This window comes from Xiphophorus hellerii, chromosome 7 (assembly GCF_003331165.1).
Source record: "Xiphophorus hellerii strain 12219 chromosome 7, Xiphophorus_hellerii-4.1, whole genome shotgun sequence".
NCBI classification, from domain to species: Eukaryota; Metazoa; Chordata; class Actinopteri; order Cyprinodontiformes; family Poeciliidae; genus Xiphophorus; species Xiphophorus hellerii.
In genome coordinates, this window is record NC_045678.1 from 8,262,257 (window position 1) to 8,288,108 (window position 25,852).

General features: G+C 41.8%; 1 protein-coding gene across 2 annotated transcripts in view; it reads left to right on the forward strand.

Annotated features, from left to right (window-relative positions):
- The window catches only part of sema5ba (sema domain, seven thrombospondin repeats (type 1 and type 1-like), transmembrane domain (TM) and short cytoplasmic domain, (semaphorin) 5Ba), a 235,817-nt gene that overhangs the window by 134,022 nt on the left and 75,943 nt on the right, over nucleotides 1-25,852 (forward strand). For both annotated transcript variants that reach the window (XM_032566937.1, XM_032566938.1), the window contains exons 6-8: nucleotides 15,537-15,599; nucleotides 16,352-16,450; nucleotides 16,551-16,764. In XM_032566937.1, the coding sequence (XP_032422828.1) occupies nucleotides 15,537-15,599; nucleotides 16,352-16,450; nucleotides 16,551-16,764 (376 nt within the window). The remainder of the gene's footprint in view (nucleotides 1-15,536; nucleotides 15,600-16,351; nucleotides 16,451-16,550; nucleotides 16,765-25,852) is intronic.

A 25,852-nucleotide genomic window follows, 5' to 3' on the forward strand; every position in this document is an offset into this window, starting at 1 on the left:
GTCAGCAATGACTTCTGGGAATAAAAAAGTGTCATAATTTCAAACCAACTTTTAAACTTTTGAGTCTAAACACAACATCGAGATAAAAACACCTGCAGGCATCAATGAAAGCGCTTAACACTGATCCCAGAAGAGAAGAAAATAAAATAAAGCGTAAAGTCACCTTCAGACAAGGTAAACAGTTAATTTAAAAAGATGTCTAATATGAGGGCAGTCCGCATAAAAACCTCGTGAGAAACCGAGCCTGATCTAAGCCAGCATTGACAGCTACATGAAGTAGAGAGGCTAATGCTCTCGCTCCAATAGCTTTATCAATGAGAGCAACAGAGGTAAACACAATTTGTTTGTTGATGAGCTGCGAGCGCATCGGAGTGAGCGGCGGCGATGGGGAGAGGGAGGAGAAAGGTCTTTGTCAGTGCATCAGATAATCCTGGCGCAGATACGACGGCGGCAACATGGAGGTGGAATGTAAACACCACATTACAGTCTGGCTCCTCGCATATCCGTCTGCGTCCGTCCGCCTTCACGCGTGCTTCGCCGTATATTTTCCCTATCTTTCTCCATTTTTCCACGTGTTGAGTGAAAAAAGAGATCAAAAGCCTTATTCTCTCCCTCTTTGTCATTCTCCTGCAGCCAGAAAAACACGGTGCCCACGCCTAGGTGGGACCGCCGTCAGATTTCTGTCAGGCTCCTCGGCCTCTGCAGCGGCTGCTCGTTTTGCCGCATGCTTCGTTTTCAGCAGTCAGACTTACATCAAAGCGTGTGCAGACCTTTTCTTCTCGCATTCATTCATGCAAACGAGCAACTCAGACCACTGTACAGGCTGTGGGAGAGGTCTGAAAAACATTCTTCAGTGCAGACCAGTGAAAACAGTCCAGCCTGACTTCTGTGTGTGTTGTTTCTGATCTCTCGTGTGTGGCGCGGTCGGATCGCAGTGTTCCATGAAATGGGGCACAAATTTCCCTCTGATTGCCTTGCCCTTTCAGAATGAAGGGGGAGGGGTGGGTAGAGTAATGGGGTGGCGGAAAAGACCAACCGTCCTCCAATCGTCTGGTTTGAAGGTTCCCGACTTCTAAGACTTTCTTGATTCTGAGGTCACCTCTGTTTTTTCCCCCCAGACATTTTCCAGACTTCTTCCCGCTGAGAAATGTCAGAACTTTGGAATCAGCAGAAGGGCCCCTGCATGTTTGGGTCATGGGATTCGGCCTCGGCGCGGAGTTGGTGTTTGGAGTTGTTTCAGCTGAGTTGTGCTCTCAGGCTCCCACAGCCAGCTGAAGGTGATGCGTATGGGTCCACTCCAGTATGACAGTATTCCGGGAAATCCACATTTTTTTAGCTTTACATCATGTTGTAATGTTTCTCAATCATCTAAAACATACTTGGGGTCTTGCCTTGATTCTTTCATGCACGTTTGAGAAATATTTTAATCTCTTATGGCAACCAATCTTCTGTGTAAAACGCCTGGGGGCGACCGAATGCCGCCTCCCAGGAAGAAGCTCTTCCTCTGAGCTGCAGTTTCCGAGCTTCCACCTCACGGAGGAGCCTTCCACTACAAATCCTCTACTCAGCTCCTTCAGACTAGCCAGCAGCAATTAGCAAACACCTGGTGGAACTGAGCATCTGCTGAGCTTACGTCTCAGAGCAACGCTGGTATAGAAACATTGTTAAAAGGTTAAGAGAGAAGCCATGTTGTGATGACTTCCTGAAGGCGGAGTGTCAGAAAGAGCAGGAGTTTTTAATCAATCAATCAATCAAATTTGATTTGTATAGCACATTTCAGCAGCAAGGCATTTCAAAGTGCTTTACATCATAGCAAACACAAAAACACAAAGTCATGCAACATCGAATGAACAATCAAAACATTGCATTGAGCCAAGTGCCATCGTTAAATTTGTAATTGATTCCATATACAACTCTAAACAGGTGGGTTTTTAAAGAGACAGAGACGCGATTTCAAGGCGTTAAATTACAAAATCAAATTTCATATATAGTATGAAGTAAACATAACTTCTTGATTGTGCTATAAAATGGCACTATGTTCCTGGAAAATACATGATGCTGCCTCTTTAAGAAAATAACATGCAATGCATCAAGAAAAACTGCCAAGTTGTGTAACATTCCAGTCAGATATTCTAACTTTGAAAACAATGTGGGTGCAGGATTTTGTTTTGGTGGCTGCCATCGCTAATTATCAGCATGACGCTTTACGGTCGGTGTTGTTTTGTTTCTTGTCGCCTGCTGTTTCGTCTCTAAGCACAGCTTTCTCCCACCGTCAGAAACACGTTCATATTGGTTTCTTTCTGACACTTGAGTCACTTGTGCTGTAGGTGTGTGTCTGAACCGCAGTCTCATTTGTTTTTGCGTTTACCTTAAGTCCATCTATTCTCTCCTTCAGTTGAGTTTTTTTTTTTTTTTCTTCCAGCCCACCTCCAACTCTGAACAGGAGTAAATCTGAACAAATAAATACACAAGCAGGTGAGAGTATGAACTTGTAAAGAAAACAAAAATGATCTGTGAAAAAGTAATGAAAGAACTCCGAGCAGCAACAACTTCCTCTCTGTGGCGGCTCACGAAAGCATTTTACTTTTCTGATTTTAATGAAAATGCTACGTGATAGTTCAAGGTGATTCTGCTGCTATTGCAAAAAACACAAGTCCCACAATGACGCAGACAATTTTGTTTTTTTCCCCCTTTTTGTGACACGGTTTAAATGTTTTCTCTGTATGAATCCAACAAAAACGTAGCCTGTCCTAAAAACATTTCCCCATCAGATATTCTTTCCGTATCAAACTGTTGTAAACTCTCCTGTACATCTACACTTTTACTAACTTGATAATCAGTCAGTCAATCTTGATTTAGATAGCCTGTCCCAACATACACGTAAGCAGTGCTTTGAGCAATCGAAAGTCAGCGGCGAAAATGTTGGAAGATAGCAGACATTATTGTCACGATCTGTCAGAATTTAAGTTTAGTTTAGTCATTTTTATAAATAATTGAAAAATAAGTTAAAGTCAAAACTAAGAATTAGAATAAAAAAAGAATAATACAGGTTTAAGTTTCCTACCCCAAGATCTGTTTAGGTTTTTTGCATTTCAAAATTAACCAGTTTTGCAGATAAACAGGTATCAAACCAAGTCGTAAAGTCAAACTTTTATTGGTTTTCCATTTGAAAAAAATTGCAAATATTTGCCAGGTTTAGACTTTAATATATCTTCATCTACACCCCCTGGTTAACAACAGTCAGCCTCCAAAAACAGAACTGCTTTAGTTTTGACAACATCAGATACATAAACTACATGATATTAGGAAATCAGTTTGTGATATTAATGCGATATTTGATATTCTCTGTAATCTTTATCATCTGGTTTAGACTGCAGAATGACTCCGTTTTACTGACTGAATTTACTTTGTGTAATTTCAGTCAGTTGTGTCAAGCCACCTTAGTTTTTATGTCAGTGTCTTTGTGTCCTGCAGTTTTTACCTAAATGCAGAAATCCTTCTGGTGTCAAACTTGTTTTGGTCCAAATCAAGATCATGAATGCTCTTAAAGGGCCGGTTGTGACAGAATGTATTGATAAAACCTGATCACAAACAGTTAAAATATTAATGAATTACTAAAATTAAATAATATAATTGAACATCTTTTCAGCTGCACTGTGCAGAATCTCTGTCTGCACTTATGAAGATTCTCTCATCTTAGCATGCAGGATAATTGAAGTGATTGAAGACAGTCTCTTCTATTTCTGGATGAATTAAGGTTATATTTATTTTTGACCACTGTGGGACAGTCACCCACCGTGTTATGTAGTATTAATCTTCAATGTTTGTGTTCGCTCACTGACAGACTTAGTGACTTGACACGATGATGCACTGTAAAGTTTAAACCCTTTGTAAACCAAATATACACACACTATATAAAATAAGATACTTAAAAAGCAACTCTTCATAGACTCGACAAGGTGTGATATTTCCTAAAATACACTTCCATCCCGTTCAAATCTGCAAATATTTTGTTACCAGTTTTTTGCAGCAAGAAAACTGCAAAATGAGTGAGAAAGCAGCTTCTCACTGCTTGTTGCTGATTTTTTTTTTTTTTGCCTTCTGTGCTTCTTCAACTCCCTCCAGCTGATCCAAAGAGTCAACAGGTCAACCACTACTGCTTGTTCCTATTTACAGGAGGTGCCTTGTCCAAACTCCCTCCTCAGCAGAGATGATGGAGAACGTCCCAGCGCACCAAAAGAGGAAATAAATCCATCTGTTATTGTGGCTGTCTTTGTTGGATTTGGATGTTCCCCTGGGACAGAGAGAGCTAACGTCTGCTGAAGGCCGACGTTTTCTCACGCCGACGATATTACACTAAAGCGAGCTTTGTTGGATATGCATATCTGTGATTTTTTTTCCGCCTTTGCTATGAACAAAGCTCAAGGACGGGGGCGACTTTAGGTGGAAAGTGGAAAATCAAAATGAAAAAGGAGGCCAGAGGGCAGACATTAAGCTGACCCGCTGTGATATTGCTTCCCTTGTTTAGCATCAATCTTCTGTCTTGCCCTGAGCCTGATGAGTCGTAGCTGATTTCATTCCCACCCTTCATTAGTTTCCGTGCTGCAGTCGGGCCGCAGATTTAATTATTGATGGAGCCTTTGTCAGAACGGAGGGATAATCAGTGAGTGAGCTCCAGAACTGCGGGTGCGAGGGCCACTCGTCACTCTGTAATGCGTCGCAGCTTGGCCAAGCAGCTGGGAAAGAATAACTTTTATTTGCATGTGCAGAAGTAACACCTTTAAAAGAGGAATCAAAAGTTGTACATTGTTTTTTTTTATTAGAATAGCGTAAACCACAAGTCTTTTGCCTACATATCTCTGCATGCTTTGCGCTTCTATTGAAGTATTTGACCATCCTCTTTTGCAAAATGGCTCAAAATTGATGGGTAGCTCTTGTACATCAATTTTTCAAGTGTTGAATTTCTGCCTGGACTTGGACTGGGTCATTCACTCATGAATATGCTTTCATCTGAAGCATTACTACAGCATTGTCTGTATTGGGAGTCATTGTTCCGATGGAGGGTGAACCTCAGGTCTTTTGCAACCTCCAGAAATAAATTGAATCTGCTTTGTTTTAAGACGGGGATGTCAAAGGGATGGCGTTTTCGGGGTGATCTGCAGTGCTAGTTTTCTGCCACAGTCGTTTTCATGTAGGGTACGGTATATGTTAAAAGAAAAAGAAAGTAATCCTCACCTATCCTGACTTGGCAGATTAGGAGATCTGGGAGGTTTGCTGTTGTGCCATACTAACTTTGTTTTTAGTTGTGGATCAATTAGACCTCCATAAGATCTTCAAAGTGTCGGATATTGTTTTATAACTTAACCGTACCTGAATGTTATCTGCTAAGGGTGACATTCTCTCTGGATCTCTCAAAGCCTGAATGTAGCTCAGTTTATCTAAGACACCTCTTAGATAATAGTTTATTTTAAATACCTTCTTACTATAAACACTTAATTAATACTGATAAGTCATTTTAAATCTTCTTCACTCAGTCTTGCCATCACCATGGTCATAAAGTGGCTTAGTGGTTCTGATGGTGGATTTAGAGACTGAAAAAGATCTGATTTCTGTGCGTCCTACCACCCAGTTACTGATAAAACCTGACTGCCATCATGCAGTTCCACTTGCCAGCCTCTTTAACTCTTCTGACTTCACGGAAGTAGCTGGTAAACAATTATTGATACCCAGTACGCAGAATTTAGTTGTCCATTTTGACAATATATCTGCCAGACACTTAACATAATTTCCACTTGTATAAATAGATGTACAGTAGATATACTTTGGTTTTTGTGCAGTAGCTGTGCTGTGAGCCTCCATATCACTGTTGTGTTCAGCACCTATAGCTTTTTGTTTTATTCTTTATTCCTTGCAGTGAAAGAGAAACATTTCTTACCATCATCCAGCTAGATCTACTAAAACAGATTTGCGTATTACACATTTGTCTTCATGGTGCTTTTGAAACTCAATGTCAGTTTGGATCAATGCAAGTCATTCAGCAGATTTCATGACCGAACGTCTTTTGGCACAGTTAATCTCACCTCCTGCTGCCGGCTGTTTGCTGGTCTCTGCACCTGAATGTGCTCCTTAACCACATGAACAATTTGTCAAAGAAGAAGAAAAAAAGAAAGACAGAAAGTCTCCAGTTTTTTTTCTGAATATTGCTGCACTTTCCTCCACGTCGGTGGCAGTAAGTGAATGAACATCATGTGCCGCTGCTCCGACTCAGCCTCTTGCTGCATTCTGTTCGACTCGGAGAGGTTTCTGCGGATGAGCTCATGGCAGATAAGTGTGTGTGTGTGTGTGTGTGTGTGTTGTTGTGTGGAAGTGGTTGCGAGTGGACATGTTGGACTGAGAGTGAAACACAAAGGAGAGAGTGTGGGTGTGATCAGTGTGTGGAGACAATGAGACAAAACGGTTTAAAGTCATGTTTCATTCAGCCAACGGTTTCTGGAAACTCAACATTGTTTTTTGTTGGGGGTTTTTCTGTTTGTTTTTTTAACCAATGGAGTTTAAATCTATAAATCTGGATTTCCTTTCACGTTTCAATAAGCATGCAAAATCAAACGGATATCAGGAGGTGATGATGTCTAGCTTACATGTGCTATGCAAGCTGCCATGTTTTAGCTGTTGCACTGTAATGAAGGTCTTCATTACTGAGATGAGAACACTTAAAAGGGTGTGTTGAATAAGAGACAGATGCAGATTAAAGCATTTTATTGTTTGTGTGTTTTTGTGCAGTGGCATCTCAGCTGGAACTGATGGTGTCCTGTTAAAATAAAACAAACAAATGGATGGGTCTTGTAACTGTTTGAAATGCACTGAAATGTTTGTGTAGATGTGGCTTACCTCTGTCTCTTCCTCTGCAGGGTGTTCAGGCTAAAAGATTCCCCGGGGGCCTGAGCACCTTATAAAGGTTCCGGAGGAGACCAATGCAGATGGAAGAGGGGGAGTGATAGAACTATGCAGTTTAGAAATTTAATGATTGGATTTATATTTATATAAAGGTAGTTTTAGAAATGAAATGGCTGCTTAAAAATGAAGAGTGTTTAATATTATCCTGAAGATTTGGTTGTTTTGTCAAGATTGTTTGTGTACATGTATTTTGTCCTACCCTGTTTCTTGGTGGGTTTGTTAATTGGAGCAGCCAGGAACTATAAAAACCTGCATGTTGGCCACATTGCAGGTTGGTAGGTGTGGTTGCTGCTGAGACCCATGGCTGTTGTAAGCAGGATTGTCTAAATGTTAAATGTTGGAGAATAAACACCTGGTTGGTCTGCACTATTTCTCTGCCTCAAGACTCCTCTGTAAACCAGCCGCTAAGGGCCATTCTAACATGCACCTTAAAACATTTTTTATTAATTCATTAATTCCTTTTATGTTATCCCATAAAGATGATAAAACGCAGAACGAAATCCAACCGCCCACCTCATCTCTTGGGTTGTCAGGTAATGGTGTGGAAACAGATTTGCATAATCTCACTGGCCTGACAACCCTGAAAAATAAGACCTTTAATTTTAGTTTATTTATTCAGCAGGGAAGCAAGACACTGCTGATACATTTTCTTCCTTAAACCGAAGCTCAGTTAGCTCCGGTGCTCAGTTAGCTCCGGTGCTCAGTTAGCTCCGCCCTGACGAATTGCTCTTAAATGTACACCTTCAATCCGAATATTAAAGAACCATTAAGTTGCAATCAATTTATTCTGCTTCGAGTTGCAGGCTGGTCATTGTTGTGTGCATGCAAACAAGGAACTGGACTGGTTTAGTCTGTGTAATCAAACCCAATACGTTTGTTCCCAGATATTTTTAGCACAGGTTGTACTGCGGATGTCTAGAAAAAAAAAAGACTCAGTCCAGTCGCTACATAAACTCTGCAGCTATATGGACTGAACTTATATAGCGCTTTTCCAGTCATTTTGACCACTCAAAGCACTTGACACTAGAGTCATATTCACCCAGTCGCACTTACAAACACCCATTTATACACCAATACGCAGATCGGTAGGCAATTTGGAGTTAAGTCTTAACTTGCCCAGAGGCACATTGACATGTGGCAGGAGGAAGCTGGAATCGATCGCTAGACGACTACGCTACCAAAGAGCCACAGTCGCCCACATTTTAGACGTCGTTGCTCACATCTGTGGTTGCTGATTTAGATATTGCATCGTCTTGCGTTCTGCTGGAAACATATAATGGATATGGAACATCACCAGCGGTTTCCTGAGTGGCTCAGACCTGTGAACGCTGGCTGTTCACTCTGTTGCTGCGTTGGTGGATAAGTGTTGCTCTTCTGACCCACCCGGGCAACGACTGCTGCCAGATTCGCCCGCAATGTCAAGTGGTGAGTGTCTGTGTTTATGCCGGGTGTGGGCTGTCATCTGAAATGGCCGACTGCGTTTAGAATCATGAGAAAACAGAGAATGTGGGTTTGTGCTAGTCTGAACACCTTATGCAATTTTTTGCAGATAAGCTTATCAGTGAGGAAGAAATCTTTTTCTCGTGTAAAATGGTAAATACAGTCGTCTGAAGCACATCCCACGTTCTAATTTTACACCGTCAGCTCCAACACAAATCCGTCTTGACTTCTAACAAGTGTCACACAGCTCCAGTTCGAACAGCCATTAATTCCCACAACACACTTATTGCCAATATTCATGGATCCTAATTAGTTGTCACGCGTGATGTTAGCGGTGTGTCGGCGAGAGGCGATCCTTATCAACGCAAGCGTCACATTCCAGGAGCGAGTCAGGTTTGTGTTTTACCTCTGCTAGCAGCAGATTCCTCACTTCATTAGCATCTCCAGCTCTCCATCATTTGCCCCGTTTCTCTCTCCACGTCTCATAAAAATAGAATTCATTTCCGAGCCCAGAGACCATCTTTCCGCCGTAAAAGTGATGAATCCTCGATCGTGGTGCTAATTGTGTTATCTGCTATTTTATTTGCCCATAAAAATCTTTTTTTTTTCTTAAATTCTCTAGCTCCCTCCGTCCCACACGTCCTGCTTCCTTTAGGGAAAGTTGCCAGAGGGCAAGATATTTTTACCATGTCTAACGAGAGGTGAAATGGGGAGAAATGGGGTGTCAAGTTTGGGTTTGGCGAAGGGAACTGATGGCGGGGGTTGCAGATTGACTTTGGCCTTGCTAAATGATGAAAATGAACCCTAGCTTGCTTCTGAAACGTCAGGTACAAATAACGAAGCCTCTCTGGCCTGAAAATAAAACATTGCACTAATTCAATTGAGCGGGTAGATCTTGAATTACAATATTTGTTATCTATGTCACATTTGTCGACTTTTATTTTATTTCTCAAATATTGGAGGTTAGCAGTGTAAAAGCACATTTATATATTGGGAAAAAAATATTTAAACCTTTGACGTATTAACACATTTTTCACATGTTTTGAAAAACAAAGAAACAAAGAGGAGCTTGAAACAGTGAAGTGGTGGAGATTAATACCAAGATTTCTCGCTTTACTGAAAAAACACCTCATCTCCATAGCATGATGCTACCACTGCCATGTCTCACATCATTATCTTCAATCCATAGTTTGAGTTTTTCACTACACCGCATTTTGCAAAATTGTCAGTTTTACTCTCTTCTCATCAGAGCTTCTTCTCTGGTGTACCCCTGCTGGTGGCAAACTGAAGATGGCGTCCGTTCCTTTAAATTAAATTACAACCTTAACTTCCAGACACAAAGTAGTCCATATCACTTATAAATCAGAACGAAAACAAAAAGAGGACAAACACATCCATCATAAAGCATATAAACAGTTATTCCAGTCCTTATAAAACCTCGAGGTACAGTACATCTTGTGTCACTATATGTTCCAGTTGACAGAAGTCTAACTTTTAAGTAGTCTGACGCATCGAAATACCAAGAAAGGTGCATAAATTTATACATGAACAAGGCGTGAAAAGACGGGACGTCGCTCACGACTAACGTTTGACTTGCAGGTGTCCGTCTCAGCAGCCTGAGCGCTGCATCCTGATTGGGCACGTCTTCATTCTTCTTCAGTACAGCTTCACTGTAGTTACGCTAGTAAGCTATAAAGAGAAGTGCAGCAGGCTTGAAAAAGGGACACTTTGGCATCATGTTAAATTTATGTGTCAGTGCCAAAATATTAGCTTGCGTCATCACAAAGATCACTCCTTTCTAATATGACCTAAATATTTCACCTTACTCTCCACGTCCAGAACTTGATTTCCCTGATATCCCTGACTTTTCCGCTTTGTTCCTTGATTTTTGTAAAGCTGCCTTTTTTTGTTGTTGTTGTTTGTTTAGTTTTTTGTGCAAATGTTCTCTAACAAACATCTGAGGTCTTCACACAGATTAAATCACACACATTTGATGACTCAGGACGGTAAGATACTGCCTTCCTAAGTTACAGTGGATTTTATTTTGAAAGTTCCCCTCACATTTATGCTGCTTTCCATCGGCCCGTCTCGTCAAACCCAGAGGAGTTGCAATGAATTTTATGACTTAGCATGATGTAACGTGAAAATATTTAGAAATTGTAGAAATTATGATGCATGTGCAGCTAAACACACAAAAAAAAGAACTATTAAGAAAAAAAACACTTAGAGTGTGTGTCAATCTTCACAGTTGCAACTCATGGAACGACTTCAGAGATCCTTAAGACACACAAGTCCCATTTTTTAATGTTTTTAACTCAATAAAATGCTGCTATCAATTCATACGGTGGCAAATTGAATGGATAAAAGACGAAGCATTGTGCGGCTGCATAACTTCCCTTCTAATACCCTTAATGAGAAAACTGATAGGAGCTATTCAGAAAATAAATATCCTGTTAAGTATGAATTTCAGGTTGTTTCCAACCAAAGCATGTTTAAACACTTAACAAAAGTGCTGCATGCTATGTGGCACAAGAGCATGGACATCTAATTGACATCAATGCAAATGAAGGGATGCAAATTCTACTCACAAGCTCCCTCCGATTCGTGTGTTCGTTGCAGTAAACTTGCATCGATCTATTGTACGCCTCCGATTACTTCATGTAATTAAATCTGACTATGTGAGATGTATTCAGTGAAGCCAGTGAACGTGGCCCTTTATGTAGTTGAAGGAAAACATGCAGGATACATCACACACAAGCAGACCGCTGTTAGTTCAACAACGAAAGCATGCAGATCAACAAAAACAGGCGACAGAAACAAGCCAGAGTGAAGGAATGCAGGAATGCAGATGAAAAATCTCTACCGACTTGACAGGGGGATCAGATACATAAAGTTTTTTTTTTAAATTCTGAATAATCCCATCTTTTTTTGCTCATTTTATGTGGGGTTATTAAAACTAAAAGAAACAGCAAATCATCCCCACTCCTTAAGCTCCGTCACAGTTATCAAAACTCCAGCAGGTTTTATTTCGATTTCATGTCACGGACCAAACGTGTGGCGTTCATTTCTGCTCCTCCACTTAATATTTCATACAACAGTTCTGCGCTCCACTTCTTCTGGAGAGAGAGTGAGTCTCCAGCAGCTTTTCACAGCCAGACGCCTAAATTATTAGCCGTTCTGAAAATTAGCCGAAGCTCAAGGAAGTATCTGAGAACTTGCATACCAAAGCAGCTATCTCTGTTTATTGTGCCTTAAAGCACCTGCGCTGATTTTTTTTTCTTCTAATTTGCACCTTCATAAAAACTATTCTTTGTGAGATTTCAGTTCAATCTCCTGTTTATCCTGCATCAGTATCAAATGTGTTTCTTTTCCAAGTTGCTAGTGTTTGTTTGTGCCATTTTTAGCCGCAGCATGCTGTGCTGTGTCAGCGTTTATAATTAAATCTCTCTAGTGCGATTAATTGGAAAATTGCTCATTTGGACTCTTGTGTTAAAATAGCATTGTGATTTCCTTCCCCTTATTTTTTTCTTATTTAATCTGTTTATAATTAATAACATATGAAGAGATTTGTCTTTGAGGTTTTTTTTTTTTAACCTAATTTTTAAATCAACGCACTGCAAATTTATGCAGAACCGATCTGCTCCCTCCCTGCTTCACAAATGACAGAAAATAAACGAGAGCCCCGACAAAAACACAGACTCCAGAGCCTCGCTGCCATTCATTCAGCTGGCGGCCGGCGGGCCATTCACGCTTTTTTGGAGCGGGAGGGAAGGAATTCGAGGCAGAGCCTGGTACTCTCCCAGGCTGTGTGTGTGTGTGTGTGGGTGGGTGGGTGTGTGTGTGTGTGTGAGAGAGAGAGTGTGTGTGGCTTTGTTCCAAAGCGACGTGAAGAAAGAAGAAATGAATTAAGAGAGGAGCGACGGGGAGGAGGGTGGCGGATTTTGGTGAAGGTCAGCGGGTTAAGCCGACGGGGATTCTTGTAGACGGGGCCCCGCAAAAAGAGATGGTAACGCTCCAAGCTGTGAATCACAGGAAAGGCATCCGTCTCCTTCTATGTGTGTGTGTGTGTGTTTACGATGACGTCACTCCATTAGTCCCCTTGGCTGACAGGCGCTGACAGACGGAGGTTGTGGAGGAGCAGTGTTTTCATTTCAGCCGGCAGATTGATGCACTGCAGCGGAGGAGGAGGGCGAGGGGGGGGCGGAGCCGCGCTCTGATTGGCAGGTGCCACGCTGTTCGCTGAGCTCTGGGTGGAAACTGGATTAGAGGTTGTTGTTGACGGTCTGCGTGCTGTTCAGCAGCCGCAGCGACGTGAACAGAACATGGAGCTCCCGCACACCCGGTCAGACACTCGTGCCGTTTCTTCTCGTCTTCCTGTTTGGTATCATTTTAACCCGAGTCCATCATGTTACGCAGCCGGTTGCCTCCTCCACTTCAGCCTGGAGGGGGTTAACTGAAGGGATCTACCGGGGGAGATGAGCTTTGACCGTCAGCATGGGTCAGAACCCACCGTTCTAATGGCTGCAGGAGCCAGATGTAGCTTCACCACACTAATGGCTTTGTCTCAGTCGCACCTCTAACCTACACTCTTAACGATGGTGACAAAAGTTTCACTTGTTTTTTTTTTTTATTCATCCTAATGTATTCAAGCACAGCCGAAACGCCTTCCGTCTGTGTTTTCTGCTTTTCCGCCAATTCTTCGTCTCCTCAGGCTTGCAGCGAGATAAAAAGTGTTTTTGGAGAATGAAATGTGAAGCAGGCCTTCAGATAACACACACCGCTCACACTGAGACTGATAACATCTGAGCGAATGGTGGTACTTGGTTTAGAGCAGGGTGGCCCCACTCCCCAAGCGTCATTTCGAAGTGATTTTGTGTGGCCCTCGAGTAAAATACAAAAATGGCTCCTGTCTCTTCTCTGGGCCTTTTCCCCTTTGCAAAGAAACTTTCCAGAGAATCTGATCTGTTTCTTACTCATTTTGCTGCTTGTGGGCTCAATGTTGGCGCGCAAGACGGAACCAAGAGAATCCGGTTAAAGGATTTTCAAAATAAAAGATCCTCCAGACTCAAATAATACATAAAACGGAAATATTTAATTATTTCTTGCGCGGCCCGGTACCAATTGGTTCGCGGCCCGGGGGTTGGGGACCGCTGCTCTAGAGGGCCACGTAAAAAGCTATGGCGGGCCAGGTTTGGCCCACGGGCCTCGAGTTTGACACGTGCTCTAGAGCAAACCTTCGTAGTAAACTCAGCTAAATAACGTAATTGTTTCTGAAGAAAGACAAATAAAAATCCAAAGATATTACAAACATTAGTTTTGAAACTGTGGTGTTTCTGTTTCAGAGAACCTCTTGTATTCATGTTTCTATGTTTTGGATTGGAAGCAAAAAAACGTTCCCAGAGGTTCCTGCTTGATAGCGAATCTTTAGCCTGTTTCTAAAACCATCAGGAATTGCATTTAAAATATGAAATTACAATCCTTACAACAAAATGTCAGCGAGAATATGCTTAATACCAAGATGACCGGATATTCCCAGGTCCTGGACATATTCGGCTAGCTCATTAGTTTGGGATCTGCGGTATTCAGTTTGGTATTTTTACTCATTAGCAACAATTTATGCAGATGCTAATCACCTTAAATTTAATCATTTCCCCGGCTGCAAGGAGGGTTGATAAATTCCTTGGACTGAGACACAAAAGAGACCAATGTGACCTGTTCATGTGCTCCGCAAATTAAAAAGGGAACATTTCATGCCCAGAAGAAGATTTTGTTCCATTCAAAAGTGCATTTAAAGTTTAAGCAGACTGTTACAAAGCAGAGGTTCTGACAATCTGGCTGCACAGATTTAGGCTGTTCTGCTGAGCTTTAATTAAAACCGAAGAAAGAGAGTTAGAGTGATATACCTGCAAAGACACTGCGGGGTGAAAAAAAGAGTTAAGTACCTCAAGGCTGCACACACAGAATGTGTTAGAGAGGAGCTCCAGAGTAAACGAGGTTCATTTATTTGTTTTTTTATTGAAAAGCATTTGTTCTGTGCTTGACGTTGACCCGTCACTGTCAGGCGTCATTAATTTTGAAAATTGTCTTTGACCATCTGGGAGAGTTATCTGCTTAGGTAAGACGTATAGGGAGAATGAGTTTTGTTGGCAAACCGGGTAACGATGTGTGGAAACCCTGAGAAACTCGCGCGACCCGTGTTTGGAGTCCTTGAGTCCTCGATTTGGCTGTCGCGGGTTCGACTCCCGGACCCGACGACGCTTACCGCATGTCCCCTCTCCTTTCCCCTTTCCTGTCAGCGTACTTTCATTTAAGGGACACTAGAGCCCATAAAAAAAAGCCCTGGAGGGGTAAAAAAAAAAAAGTGGAGTTGATTAGCTATGCTAACACTTTGGTTAAATTACACTACGATTTAGCTCTAAACTAATAATTGTTTCAAACTGTAAATACAAACAGCGAGATAATAATTATCATAATAATAGTCGATAAAGCTACACTTTAAAGTTTAAGCTAACCCGTCCTGTCTGGGCCGCTTCTCTGAGGAGATGGGAGAGGACGGGTGAAATGAGGCCAGCGACACACACAACGTGGGCCCTCTGGCACCTCTTCACGCCCAGTTCGGGCCAAACGAGGACCATCTCTCAACCCACTTAACGGGATCCAGCACAGCTCCTGTGGCCAGCAACCCTGTGTGTTTGCACTGCAGTCGCCGCCGCCTGCATCCATAATTAAGCCAAGCGCCTACTGTAACGATCAACAGGGAAATAATTGGCTCGTCGAGGCTGACGGTGGAAGAGGGCAGAGGAGGTGAGCGCTGCAAACTTTTTCCAGAAAGAGCAGAAGAAAGGGGGGGAAAGAAGAAGGAAGCCATTTACATGCTAAAGCCGTCCTCAACCCTTCAGCTGCCTCGTTGCGCGCCTCGCCCTCGCCCCTCAAATGGGCTCTTTGCTGGCAAGCCAATCGCAACGTGTACACAATAAACAAACAGCGTGGAGGTTAAAGTCTTTTCAGGCGTCGTCTTTAGCCTTCCCGAGGCTCTAGCGAAAGTTGGTCGTTGCGTAACTTTCCGAAGTGCCTCGGGGAAGTCCGCGCGCCACTCCTCGGCCTCTTTGTCACCTCTTTGTCATCTTGTGTTTGTTTCCTAGGCGACAGAGTGGGCACCGGATGAAGAAACCAGGAAGTCGTGTCAGAGCAAAGGCAAAACAGAGGTAACCTCAATCACGCCCCCAATTACGGCGCTCCGTGTCAGCGCGGCTCGGCGTACAGCGGGGCCATTTTTTGATGTCTTCTGCCTCGGTGCTTGTTAGTCTCTCGGGAGGTTCCTCGGCAGAGAAGCACTATTTCAAAACCTTCAATCAAAAGTTGTTTTTCTCAACTTTATAGGAGAGAGCACTCAGACGGGAAGGGAAGGGAAATGTCTAAGAAAGTGCCCGTGGGGACATGTTGGGACACTTAGAAAGGATGTCCTTTAAAATGCCTGAGAGCAGCTGCTGAGTTCAGTTGCTTCCTTCGCATTGTTTTGTAGGAACTGATTGCAAAATCATATGCATCTCCCACTGAGCCTGTAAGGTGAAGATTGAAACCAGATGCACAAAACTATTTTTTTTTTTTTGCTCAATTACCTCACTTCTCTGCAGAGAAAGGCCTATAAATCAATGCCTCGCTTTTGTTGGAAAAGAATTTGATTCTTTGTGCCGAAAAACATGCAGTTGACTTCGAGTCTTTGTCGATGCCACAAATACATAATCTGCCATTTTCTTCCAAACTAGCATTCATATTTCTCAACAATGGGCCCACGGGCGAACGCTGCAAACGCCACGTTCCAATTTTGCACCGGGAAACTCGCTCCATTGTTCTCCTTAGTAACACGTCCAATAGCATTCAGCGAACCAATACAGATTTCACCCCGCTGTTACCTTTTGTAGATGTTCATTTTCATCTCTCTTTTTTTTTTTCTCAGATGGAATGCCAGAATTACATCAGAGTCCTGCTGGTGAACAAGACAGAGGTCATGACCTGCGGGACTAATGCTTTCCAGCCGCTATGCATCAGCAGAGAGGTAGAGCGAGGAAATAGCTTTATATGAAGTCGGTGACATCACTTCCTCCTCCCTCCTGTTGGCACTCGGCTTGCTCCTCGGTCTTGTGTTTCTTTTCCAGGTGGGCAACATCAGCAGAGTGGTGGAGCGCGTAAACGGCGTGGCGCGCTGCCCGTACGACCCTCGCCACAACTCCACGGCGGTGGTAACCGAAAGCGGGGAGCTCTACGCCGCCACCGTCATCGACTTCTCGGGTCGCGACCCCGTCATCTACAGGAGCCTGGGCGGCATGCCGCCGCTGCGCACTGCCCAGTACAACTCCAAGTGGCTGAACGGTACGAACTACACAACACTAAGAACAGTACTGTTAAAGTGTCTTGCAAAAGTATTCATATACCTTAAATCCTCAACAGCAAAGCTTTTTTTTGCTTGTTTTAACATAAGTCAACTTACATGAACACAAAGATTAAATAAATTAAAATACCATAAAACTAGTACAGAGAGTCACAAATTATTGACAATTTCCCAGTTATTTCTTTTTCCATTTAATCTAAACAGCAAACTTCAGTATTTTATTTGGGTCTAGTTTCCTACCTGTGGCAGGAAACAGGTACATTGTTTTTAGCATCTTTTTACAAATATCTGGGAAGTGTGGCATGCATTTTTTTTTCACTCTGACAACCCTAAATGCAAACCAGTTCAACAATGTCTCCTTATTTTGAAAATAGTCTAAACAAACAGCAAGGACATCTCAATAAACTAGAATATTATTGAAAAGTTTATTTTCACTCAATTCTATTAAATGGAGAAAAGAAAAAAAACATCAAAATTGAAATTGCTAGCTGCTCCAGTGGTATTGTCTTCGTCAGTATTTCACAGACTCGATGTTTATTGATTGTCTTTTACACCCCGAGAGAAATGTAATCTCCGCAGAGATATCATCTGATATTTTCTAAAGCCTGCTGGATTCCCCGGTAATCCGCACAAGTTGTTTCAACAAACCTCTGAAAATTCCTGCCGTTCCTTCAAACATTTTCACTGGCCTCTTCGGTGTGGCGGACGAGGCCAAGTCCGCACTTTCGCTTCCAAAACAATTGTGTCTCATTGTAGCGGAGGCGGACCTGTCCGGTAAGGGTGTTTGCAAAAGGATTAGAGAGACTGTTTTGGTGCAGAGTTGCATGTGGAACATGGCTCAGGTTGGGTACGGGACTCAGTGGGATTTATGAAATGGAAGAAACATGGAATGCTGTCTGTCCTTCAGGGGTTAGTGTCAATAATCTCTTTGCTGCTGACACTGGAGTCTTTTCCTGGGACAACACACTGCAGCAGAAATTTTTGCTCACACATGTCCTGAATTCAGCAGAAACGTTGATGTGAGTCAGATCCCTGTCCAGTTTTCCTTCATGCGTTCTGCAGTAACACAGAGATACTTGTACAGTAAGTGTGCAGATAGATTGCCTGATTGCTATGTTGTATTTTCCTCTGACTTGTTTGCTCACTTTACTAGGAAATCAGCTAAAACTCCTCAGAAGAAAATGTGGACAGTGCAACAAGACTGATGCATGGCATTATCACTTTGCTTTCATCATGGTTTAAAGCAGCGAACTAACACAAATCTGCCAAGTACTTGATTAGCAATACCCCCTTCACACTACTGTATATCTTTTTATGTGTGCTTTAACTGGATGCCTTTCGAATAAATCAAATTCCGTCATCCCTTCCTCAGAGGAATAAAATTGCAGCATTAATGTTTTGATCAGATGCTAACCCATGCAGCCGCAGATTGTTTTATAGAAACTTTATGGACATCAAATAAATCAAAATCAAAATTTCTGTTAGTGCTACTTACATTTTGTGATAATGTTAGGTCTTCATCTCATGCTGGGCTACGCAGACACTCTGTCTGTCTGATGAAGACTCCGACCTTAGCATTCTAAATGCTTGCCGTAGTTTTTGAGTTAATTAGGCTCATAATTAGAAACATTTTCCACCAATCCTGATCCGGCGCCTAATTGGTGAAAGTGCTTGATGATTTTTATCAGTCAAATAACATAAAAAGAAAAAAAACCCAAAACTGTTAAAACACTGCGCAAAACACAATGTTGCATTAGCCTCAGGATTTTCCATAAACACCATTTCCAATTAAGTTTTATTTTAAAATCACCAGGTTGTGGTAATGAATGAAGCTGTAAAAGTTGTGTTAAACTCCCGTTTTTCAGTGCTGCTGGTGCAGATGAAAGATCATCTGATTAGGATTGTCAAGGATTAAAAATCACACTGGTTGTTGTTCAGCAACAACACTATATTATTAATATAGTTAATAAAATAGATGATGATGTTAGAGCATGTGCTTGCACGCCGCTGGCTCTCTTCAGTAATCACTAAAGTAAACCCCAAAAATGTTTTCAAACTACTCTGTTTTCTTAAAAAAAAAAAAAGTAAATTTAGCTACAAATATGATTGTATGCTCTTATTTGTTGGTTTATGTGAGTTTATTTGCTATATTTTTTCAAAATTCAGGACTATGGAGAGCACATTGTCAGTTAGGTAATTGTCATATAGGCTGATGAAAATATATATGAAGGTTGGGGTGGAGTTGGGTGTTGCATGAAGGTTTTTGGTGTTCAAAGCTTCATTGACTCAACGACAAGATGCACTTTATGTGGTACATGCAGAAAAAGATGGCAGCCGGAGCCAAGGAAACGACAGCAAGCATCACATAGAGCAGAGTTTAAGGACCGAAACCAGTTCCAGAGTGGTTTGGGTGGAACCACTGAAAATATATATTCTACGTCCTGTATAGTATGTGAATGGAGGAGGATATAGTAGTTAATGTCCAATGCATAAGTCATTTTTAAAAAATACTTTTTTCACTCGAGTTTTAAACTGTGAGAGCAAATCACGACTCTTAAATCTCGTGACCCTCTTGACAAAGCTTGGCTCTCCACTTCCTTAGCTGTCCTGTGGAAAAAGTGAAGCTTCACAGTAGGGGTTGAACCAATTAGTCGACTAGTCGACTCTAGGACATCTCGCGAGTTTTTACATTTCATGTCGACTAGTTGCAGTCATGTGATTGCCGGTGGTGACAGCCTGTGCTGATCTGGCAGCACAGTATAGGTCACAAGACACAAGAAAAATAAGTTAATACATTAGTTTAAATGATATGTAGATGGATGCATATTTGTGGTTTTACAGTGTTTTTAAAAGGAGATGGAGTTGCAGCTGCAGTCCACTACAAAACACGAGCCGTCTAAAACTCGCCCGATCAGAGCGAGCCGGTGACCGGGAAAAAAGTCAGACGTGAAGAAGATTTTTTGCAACTTTTTGGGCCACATTACCAGAGTTACAGGGGATCAGCAGCACACAGCACCAGTGCTGCCGAAGAAATCCTTGATTTTTTTTCGCTACCACAGATCCCCACCATGGCGAACCCGCTGCAGTGGTGGGCCAGCAACCAGGGCAGATTTCCCCGTCTGGCAAACCTCAGCAGAAAATATTTAGCTGTTCCGGCAACCAGCACTCCCAGCGAGAGGATTTTCTCTCTCGCTGGGAATACCATTACGAGAAAGCGGGCAAGCCTTCATCCGGCTCATGTTGATGCCCTTGTTTTCCTACATGTCAACCAAGAAAAACCCCCAACAACTCTTAGCGAAGAGAATATTGACAGCGAGTGAACTTTATTTACCCCCCTCCCCCCCGACCCCTCTTTTTATTGTTTTTACATGCCATCTAAAAGATGTGCGTTTCCTTTTGAATGTTGGTTTCCCAGCAACTTATTATTTATCATAAACTATCCCGATGTTTTGTTGTTTCACTTGTTGCTGTTCTGTGTAAATGCCGTATTTTTCCGTGAAAACGGGTAATAAAGCCTGTACGTTACTCCAAAGCTTTGCGTCTTGCGTTGCTATGACGTCACAACGACTAGTCAACTCGACATCGACTCGACTTTTATCATGTTGACGTTGACTAGAAAATATCTTAAATCGTTCAATCTGCTGAGTCAGCAGAGCTTCCTGCCGCGCATCGGGCGGAGGAGAAGCAGGTGGTTTCGTTGAATTCAGCTGTAACCAAACGGGATCCGTTCATAACAAGTTTGGCTTGTGATGTTCCAAAAGCACCATGTAGTCAGTGTGATAATTTGACTCCTATAGTAACTATCCAGAGATCATCAGCATCAGCCGGTGTTTAGAAAAAAAAAGTCAGACCCGACTTTGTGCAACAAACTTTTCCCCGCTGCTCACGAAGAATCTCCATAATAGACTTAGTAAAAGCAGGAGAAGGGGAGAGTGTGTGTGTGTGTGTGTGTGTGTGTTGGGGGGGGGTCGATATTTGCCGTGAAAATAGCTAATAAAGCCTCCAAGTAGTTGTGAAGGGTTTTTGCGCTTACGTCACTATGACGTCACCGCGACTAGTCGACATCGACTCGACTATTATCATGATGTAGTCGACCTTAAAAAATATGTAGTCGTTCAACCCCTACTTCACAGTAGATTGAGTCCAACTAAAGATGGATGACAGGAGAGGCTGTGAGTTTGTGCGCTTATCACAGAGTTTGGATGGCGGCGCTGGATGCAGAGACGACAGACCGGGGAGTCAGTGAGCGATATAATTATTCTTCGTCCCACAGAGAGGGTGAAATTACAGCACACAGCATGTGTCACACCACGCAGGGCCTCACCATGCAGGTGAGAGTTTGTCACTGAGTATTTAGACAGTAATCAGGCGGCGTGTGGGTAGCAGCTGCGTGCACGTGGCTTTAAAACCACACGCACGAGCGGAAAGAGAGTTTGTGAAATGATTCAAGACGGAGGAAGATGAGTAACAAAGTAGATAATGTCCCGATCAGGCAGACAGTTAAACGCACATGTTGGGCTCCATCCGAGCGTGCAAAACCTGCTTTTTTTTTTCTTTTTTTTTGCTTTCGTGGCGGCATCTGTGAGGGAATATGGGGTTCCCGGTAGATTTCAGGGTGTGAATGAAAATCTAATTTCCAGCTCTAAGCTCTCGCTGGTTCAGGAGAACCGCAAGGGCCGGCGGGTAGGGGAGGTCAGGGGGGTGTCCTAGATCTAATCTATTCGTTCCTTTATTGGATTGGTCGTCTGCCAGGTGCTGACCGACTGTTTTCTGTCATACATCTGAATGTCACAAGGAACGTTGGGGCCTGCTGTCAAAAACAATGTAAATTTTTTTGGGGCAACAGTTGAAAAGATACATAAGGTTTAAATTTGGCGATGGGGCAACATTAAATTGCAGGGCCTGTAATTATTAATTTATTGAATTTAATCAAAAGCCGTGCATTGACAAAATGACCATTTCTTGCTACTGAATTATTGAATAAACAGACATTTCAGCACAAAAATAAATATGTTTAATTGTTTTTTTTACCTGTTGTTCAGGTTATTCAGCCTCCAGATTAGCAGAAAATGCTATTATTATACCAGTTCAGCTTTAATTGTTTGAGGAACCTCTGACTGTTCATGAAACTTTGAAAAAATACTTATATAGATGTGACTGTGGACACTGATGTTAGCGTTGGGGACGTCTGTGCATACTGCAACATGTTTAGCATTGAGACGCTCTTTCAGCCTTGATTAGCTTCAGTGATGGTTGTTGCACAACTTGCACACAACAGTCTTTTCCAGCGACCCATCAGATCGTTTTTTCTTTTTTTCAAGCAAAAATCAACGTCTGGTAGGCGAAGAGAAGCAGTTTTGTTTCATCCGTCGTTGCTGCTGATGTCGCTGGTGTGTCAGGTTTACTGCCGTACCAGAAACGCGTAAAAACAAAGGTTCCGGCTTTGGACATTTGCATGTAAAAATGAAATACAGTTAATTGCGTCACCATTTTTTTCCCACATTAAAGTCTATGTAATAAAATAATGGAAATTAACACTTTAAAACAAATGTAAAAATAAAGTAATGCTTTACTGCAATAGCATAACCTCACAATTCAAAACAAGCAGTTTAATTTAATTTTAGCATATTTACTAAAATGTGGGGAGAATAACTTCCCGTGTGAAAAAAAAAAAGTTATTGCTTTTAACAAAAATCTCTGCTGGGTCCAATTCTTTGCTCCTCACATATTTAATGTGCCACCCTCTTTAGCTTTCAGGACAGCCCCAATTTTCTGCTGTATCATTTAACAAGGCTGGAGTATACAGAGAGTAGTATATCCTTCACCGTAGTTAAGAGTGATCATGGGATGCTTCTCCACCTTAAAGTGGAGTGTTTGTTGCTATAAAGCTGCATTTCAAGCGTGCAGATGTATTGACACATAAACGGTATATATGTCTAGATTTGAGAAAATTAGAGGGGATTTTGTGGAACATGAAGCCTTTCATGTCATTGAAGTAAGTACATTTCTCTTAATGTGTTGCTATTCTGAATAGTGTGCGTGATTTGGGATCAAAGGTGTGGATTTAGGATGGGCTTTTTCACTTCTGCCCTGATGTTGCTGTCTTTTTTTTTTTTACACTAAAGGATCAGATTACTGCCTGAGAACGACAGTATAATGCGCTACACGTGTCTGAAAGTGGTCAGGCAAGTGTTGGCTGAAATCATTAAATATTTGGTAAATCGACTTACAGTTTCAAGCACACAGCATGCCAGGGTGAGTCAGCATTCATCAGTGCAGACAGCATAGCTTCACATTAGACGTTCTTTCCCTCCTGATTGAATATTTTTTATTAAAATTAAAGGTTGGGTTTTTTCTGAAGGTATGTAAGCGTCTAAAAGTCCTTAAACTTCAAGTGTGATGAAATATTGATTTACGTTGCAGTTACTCACACTTCAGCCTCCACTCAGCTTTCTCAGAAGTGCCGCTGACGCACGATGTTTGCCTAATATAAAAACAAAACATGTCGAGAACTTCTCTTATTTCTATAGTAGGCGAATATATAGAGAGAAGAGGAGATCTTTCATCCTGAAAACTGAACTTTCTTTGTTTTGGAAACAAAATGCTGACAGGCTTTTCTTATCCGCTCTCCGTTCAGATTCTTCTGCCTCACAGTGGCATCACAGGCTTGAAGCAGACTTGTCCTCTTTTTTATTTTATTTTTTGCAGCGTTGTGCACAAGGACAATGAAACTCAATAACTGAGCAGCCCTCTGTGAAGGTAGTGATAAATCCCCTCTGCTGCCAGAGCAGCAGTAAATGTTGCCAAGATATTATTTAATTACACAGAACTGACACGTTATTGAGTATAAATTTCACCAACTGCAATTTTGGAAGGTTTGTTGTAATTTTTTAAGTGTATCCATCCGTTTGGGGTGGTAATGTCCTCCGAGGTCAACGGGGGAGAGACGATGTGTATATACTGGATGGCCGGTATTACATTACAGTGGAATATAAACATAAATATGACAAATAATGCTGCACGCACAAACTCCCATCCTAAGGGGAATTTGGAGGGGCCAATTTACCTAAGATACCTATTGTTGGATGGTGAGAGGAAGCCAGAACACACTATTACAAGGAGAGAAGATACAAAGTACTGTACACCTAGAAATCCGGGGGGAGATGGTACCGCCACCTACTGTACTGCCATGCAGTTCTGGATGATTTTTATACGAAGTTAGCTTTTGAGATAAAAATGATCAGACTACCATGCACAATTCATTGTGTTTTGTATTTTCCCTGACATGCAGTTTCATTTTGGTGACAAATTTCACTCTTAATGCACTTCACATGTAAAGTAAAACAAATGTGCGTGTGATGGATCATTGCTTTTGTTACAGCAATGATTCTTGGCAACAAATTTGAAAGCGTATTTATTTCCTTTAAAATAAATAAAGGAAATATTTATTTACATTGGCACATTAGCTTGTGCCAATGTAAATCCTCCATTGTCCTTTCGGGGCAGAGCTTTCAACTTAGCTCAAAGAAGCTCAGTTAAAAATGTTGACTCAATTTTGGGTTAAAAATAGCCAACCTCTTTCCTAATAACATTTGGGTTAAAGCTGCAATATGTAACTTTTATAAAATATGTTCTTTACATATATGTTAAAATGGTCACTGCAATGACAGTATAATATCAGACAAATAATATGTTAAAGGATTAAGCTCCTCCCTGAGCTGCTATTGCCCTGCAGTTTGCTCTCGGTCAAAAACAGCCAATTAGAGCCGGGAGGAGAGTCTTAGCGCTGTCACTCATGCTCATGTACATGCTGATAAATTTGCTATTGCTGGCAAAGCAACTTACCGTTTCTGGAAAAACATTTACTTAATATCTTGACGCTAACTATAGGGAAGTAGCTTTAGCGTAGCAGAGAGCAAAGGGGAAGCAGTCTGGAGCATTGTGTATACAAGCATGACTGACAGTGCTAAGACCCGCCTCTTGGCTCTGATTGGTTGTTTTTACTTAACACTGGCAGCACTCAAGATAATCTGTCTTATGCTATGCTGTCGCAGCATCGTCATAGTTTTAACAAATTTATATTAAAAATATTTTCAAATAATTTTTGTTGTGTTTTTTCCAGCAGTTGTTGTGTGCGTTAATTTTGCCGTCTTAAGCCAAAAAGCATTACTCATCTGTTAAATATGAATTAATTGTACTGTATTCTCTCAACATTTTCCACATTTGACTGTTAAGTAGCCTTTGATGTAGTTCTGCTGCGTCTGACCTGCAACATTACCTGACGTTGCTTCCCCAGCGCTTCACCAGTCAGGCAGGAAAAACGGGTTTACGGCTCAGCAGGAGGCACCTATGCACCTTTCTTATTGAAGTGCAGAACATGTCATCTTTTTCCGCTCTTTGCCTGACGTGTATATTGTGTCCATAAACACACAAAGCTCTAAATCAGGCAGGTCATTGCTGAATGATTTATTTTGCTGAGCTAATAAACACATAAGAGGAAAGCAGTGTTTCAGCTAGCCGTTAGCCTGAGGGAAGGAAAAACTGATGCTTCTTGTTGACACTAATTAACCCTCTGTAAATTACAATGGTCTCAATTAAGTTGTTTTTATTGTAGATATTGTTATTAAGTGACGCCTTTGACTGCTTTGTCTAATAATGATAAATGCACTCAGTTGGTTTTGCTTTCAATGCCACGTTTCCTTGTCATTATTTAGAACACAAACTGGGAACAAACTGATTAGGACGTTCACTTCATTAAATCTAAACTGGATAAGTGGATTAGATCACCTGCTAAATTAGCCGGCGCTGCATAAAGACCCCCGCTCCATGTTTCTGCAGAGTAATCAAAGAGGGAGAGAGAATTATAAAACTTGATTACAGCTTTTTAAAAAATAAAAAATTGCATCCCTCCTGCAGCTGATTACCTCTTTGTTTTTTTAGGGTTTTTTTCACACCACAAGTGGTTTCATCAACGCCGCAGTCCGAAAAAGTCACAGCGAAATGGAATTATGCCACCACTGCCCTCCAAACACCAAAGTTGTTTTCTCCTCCCGCTCAATTTCAGACGCT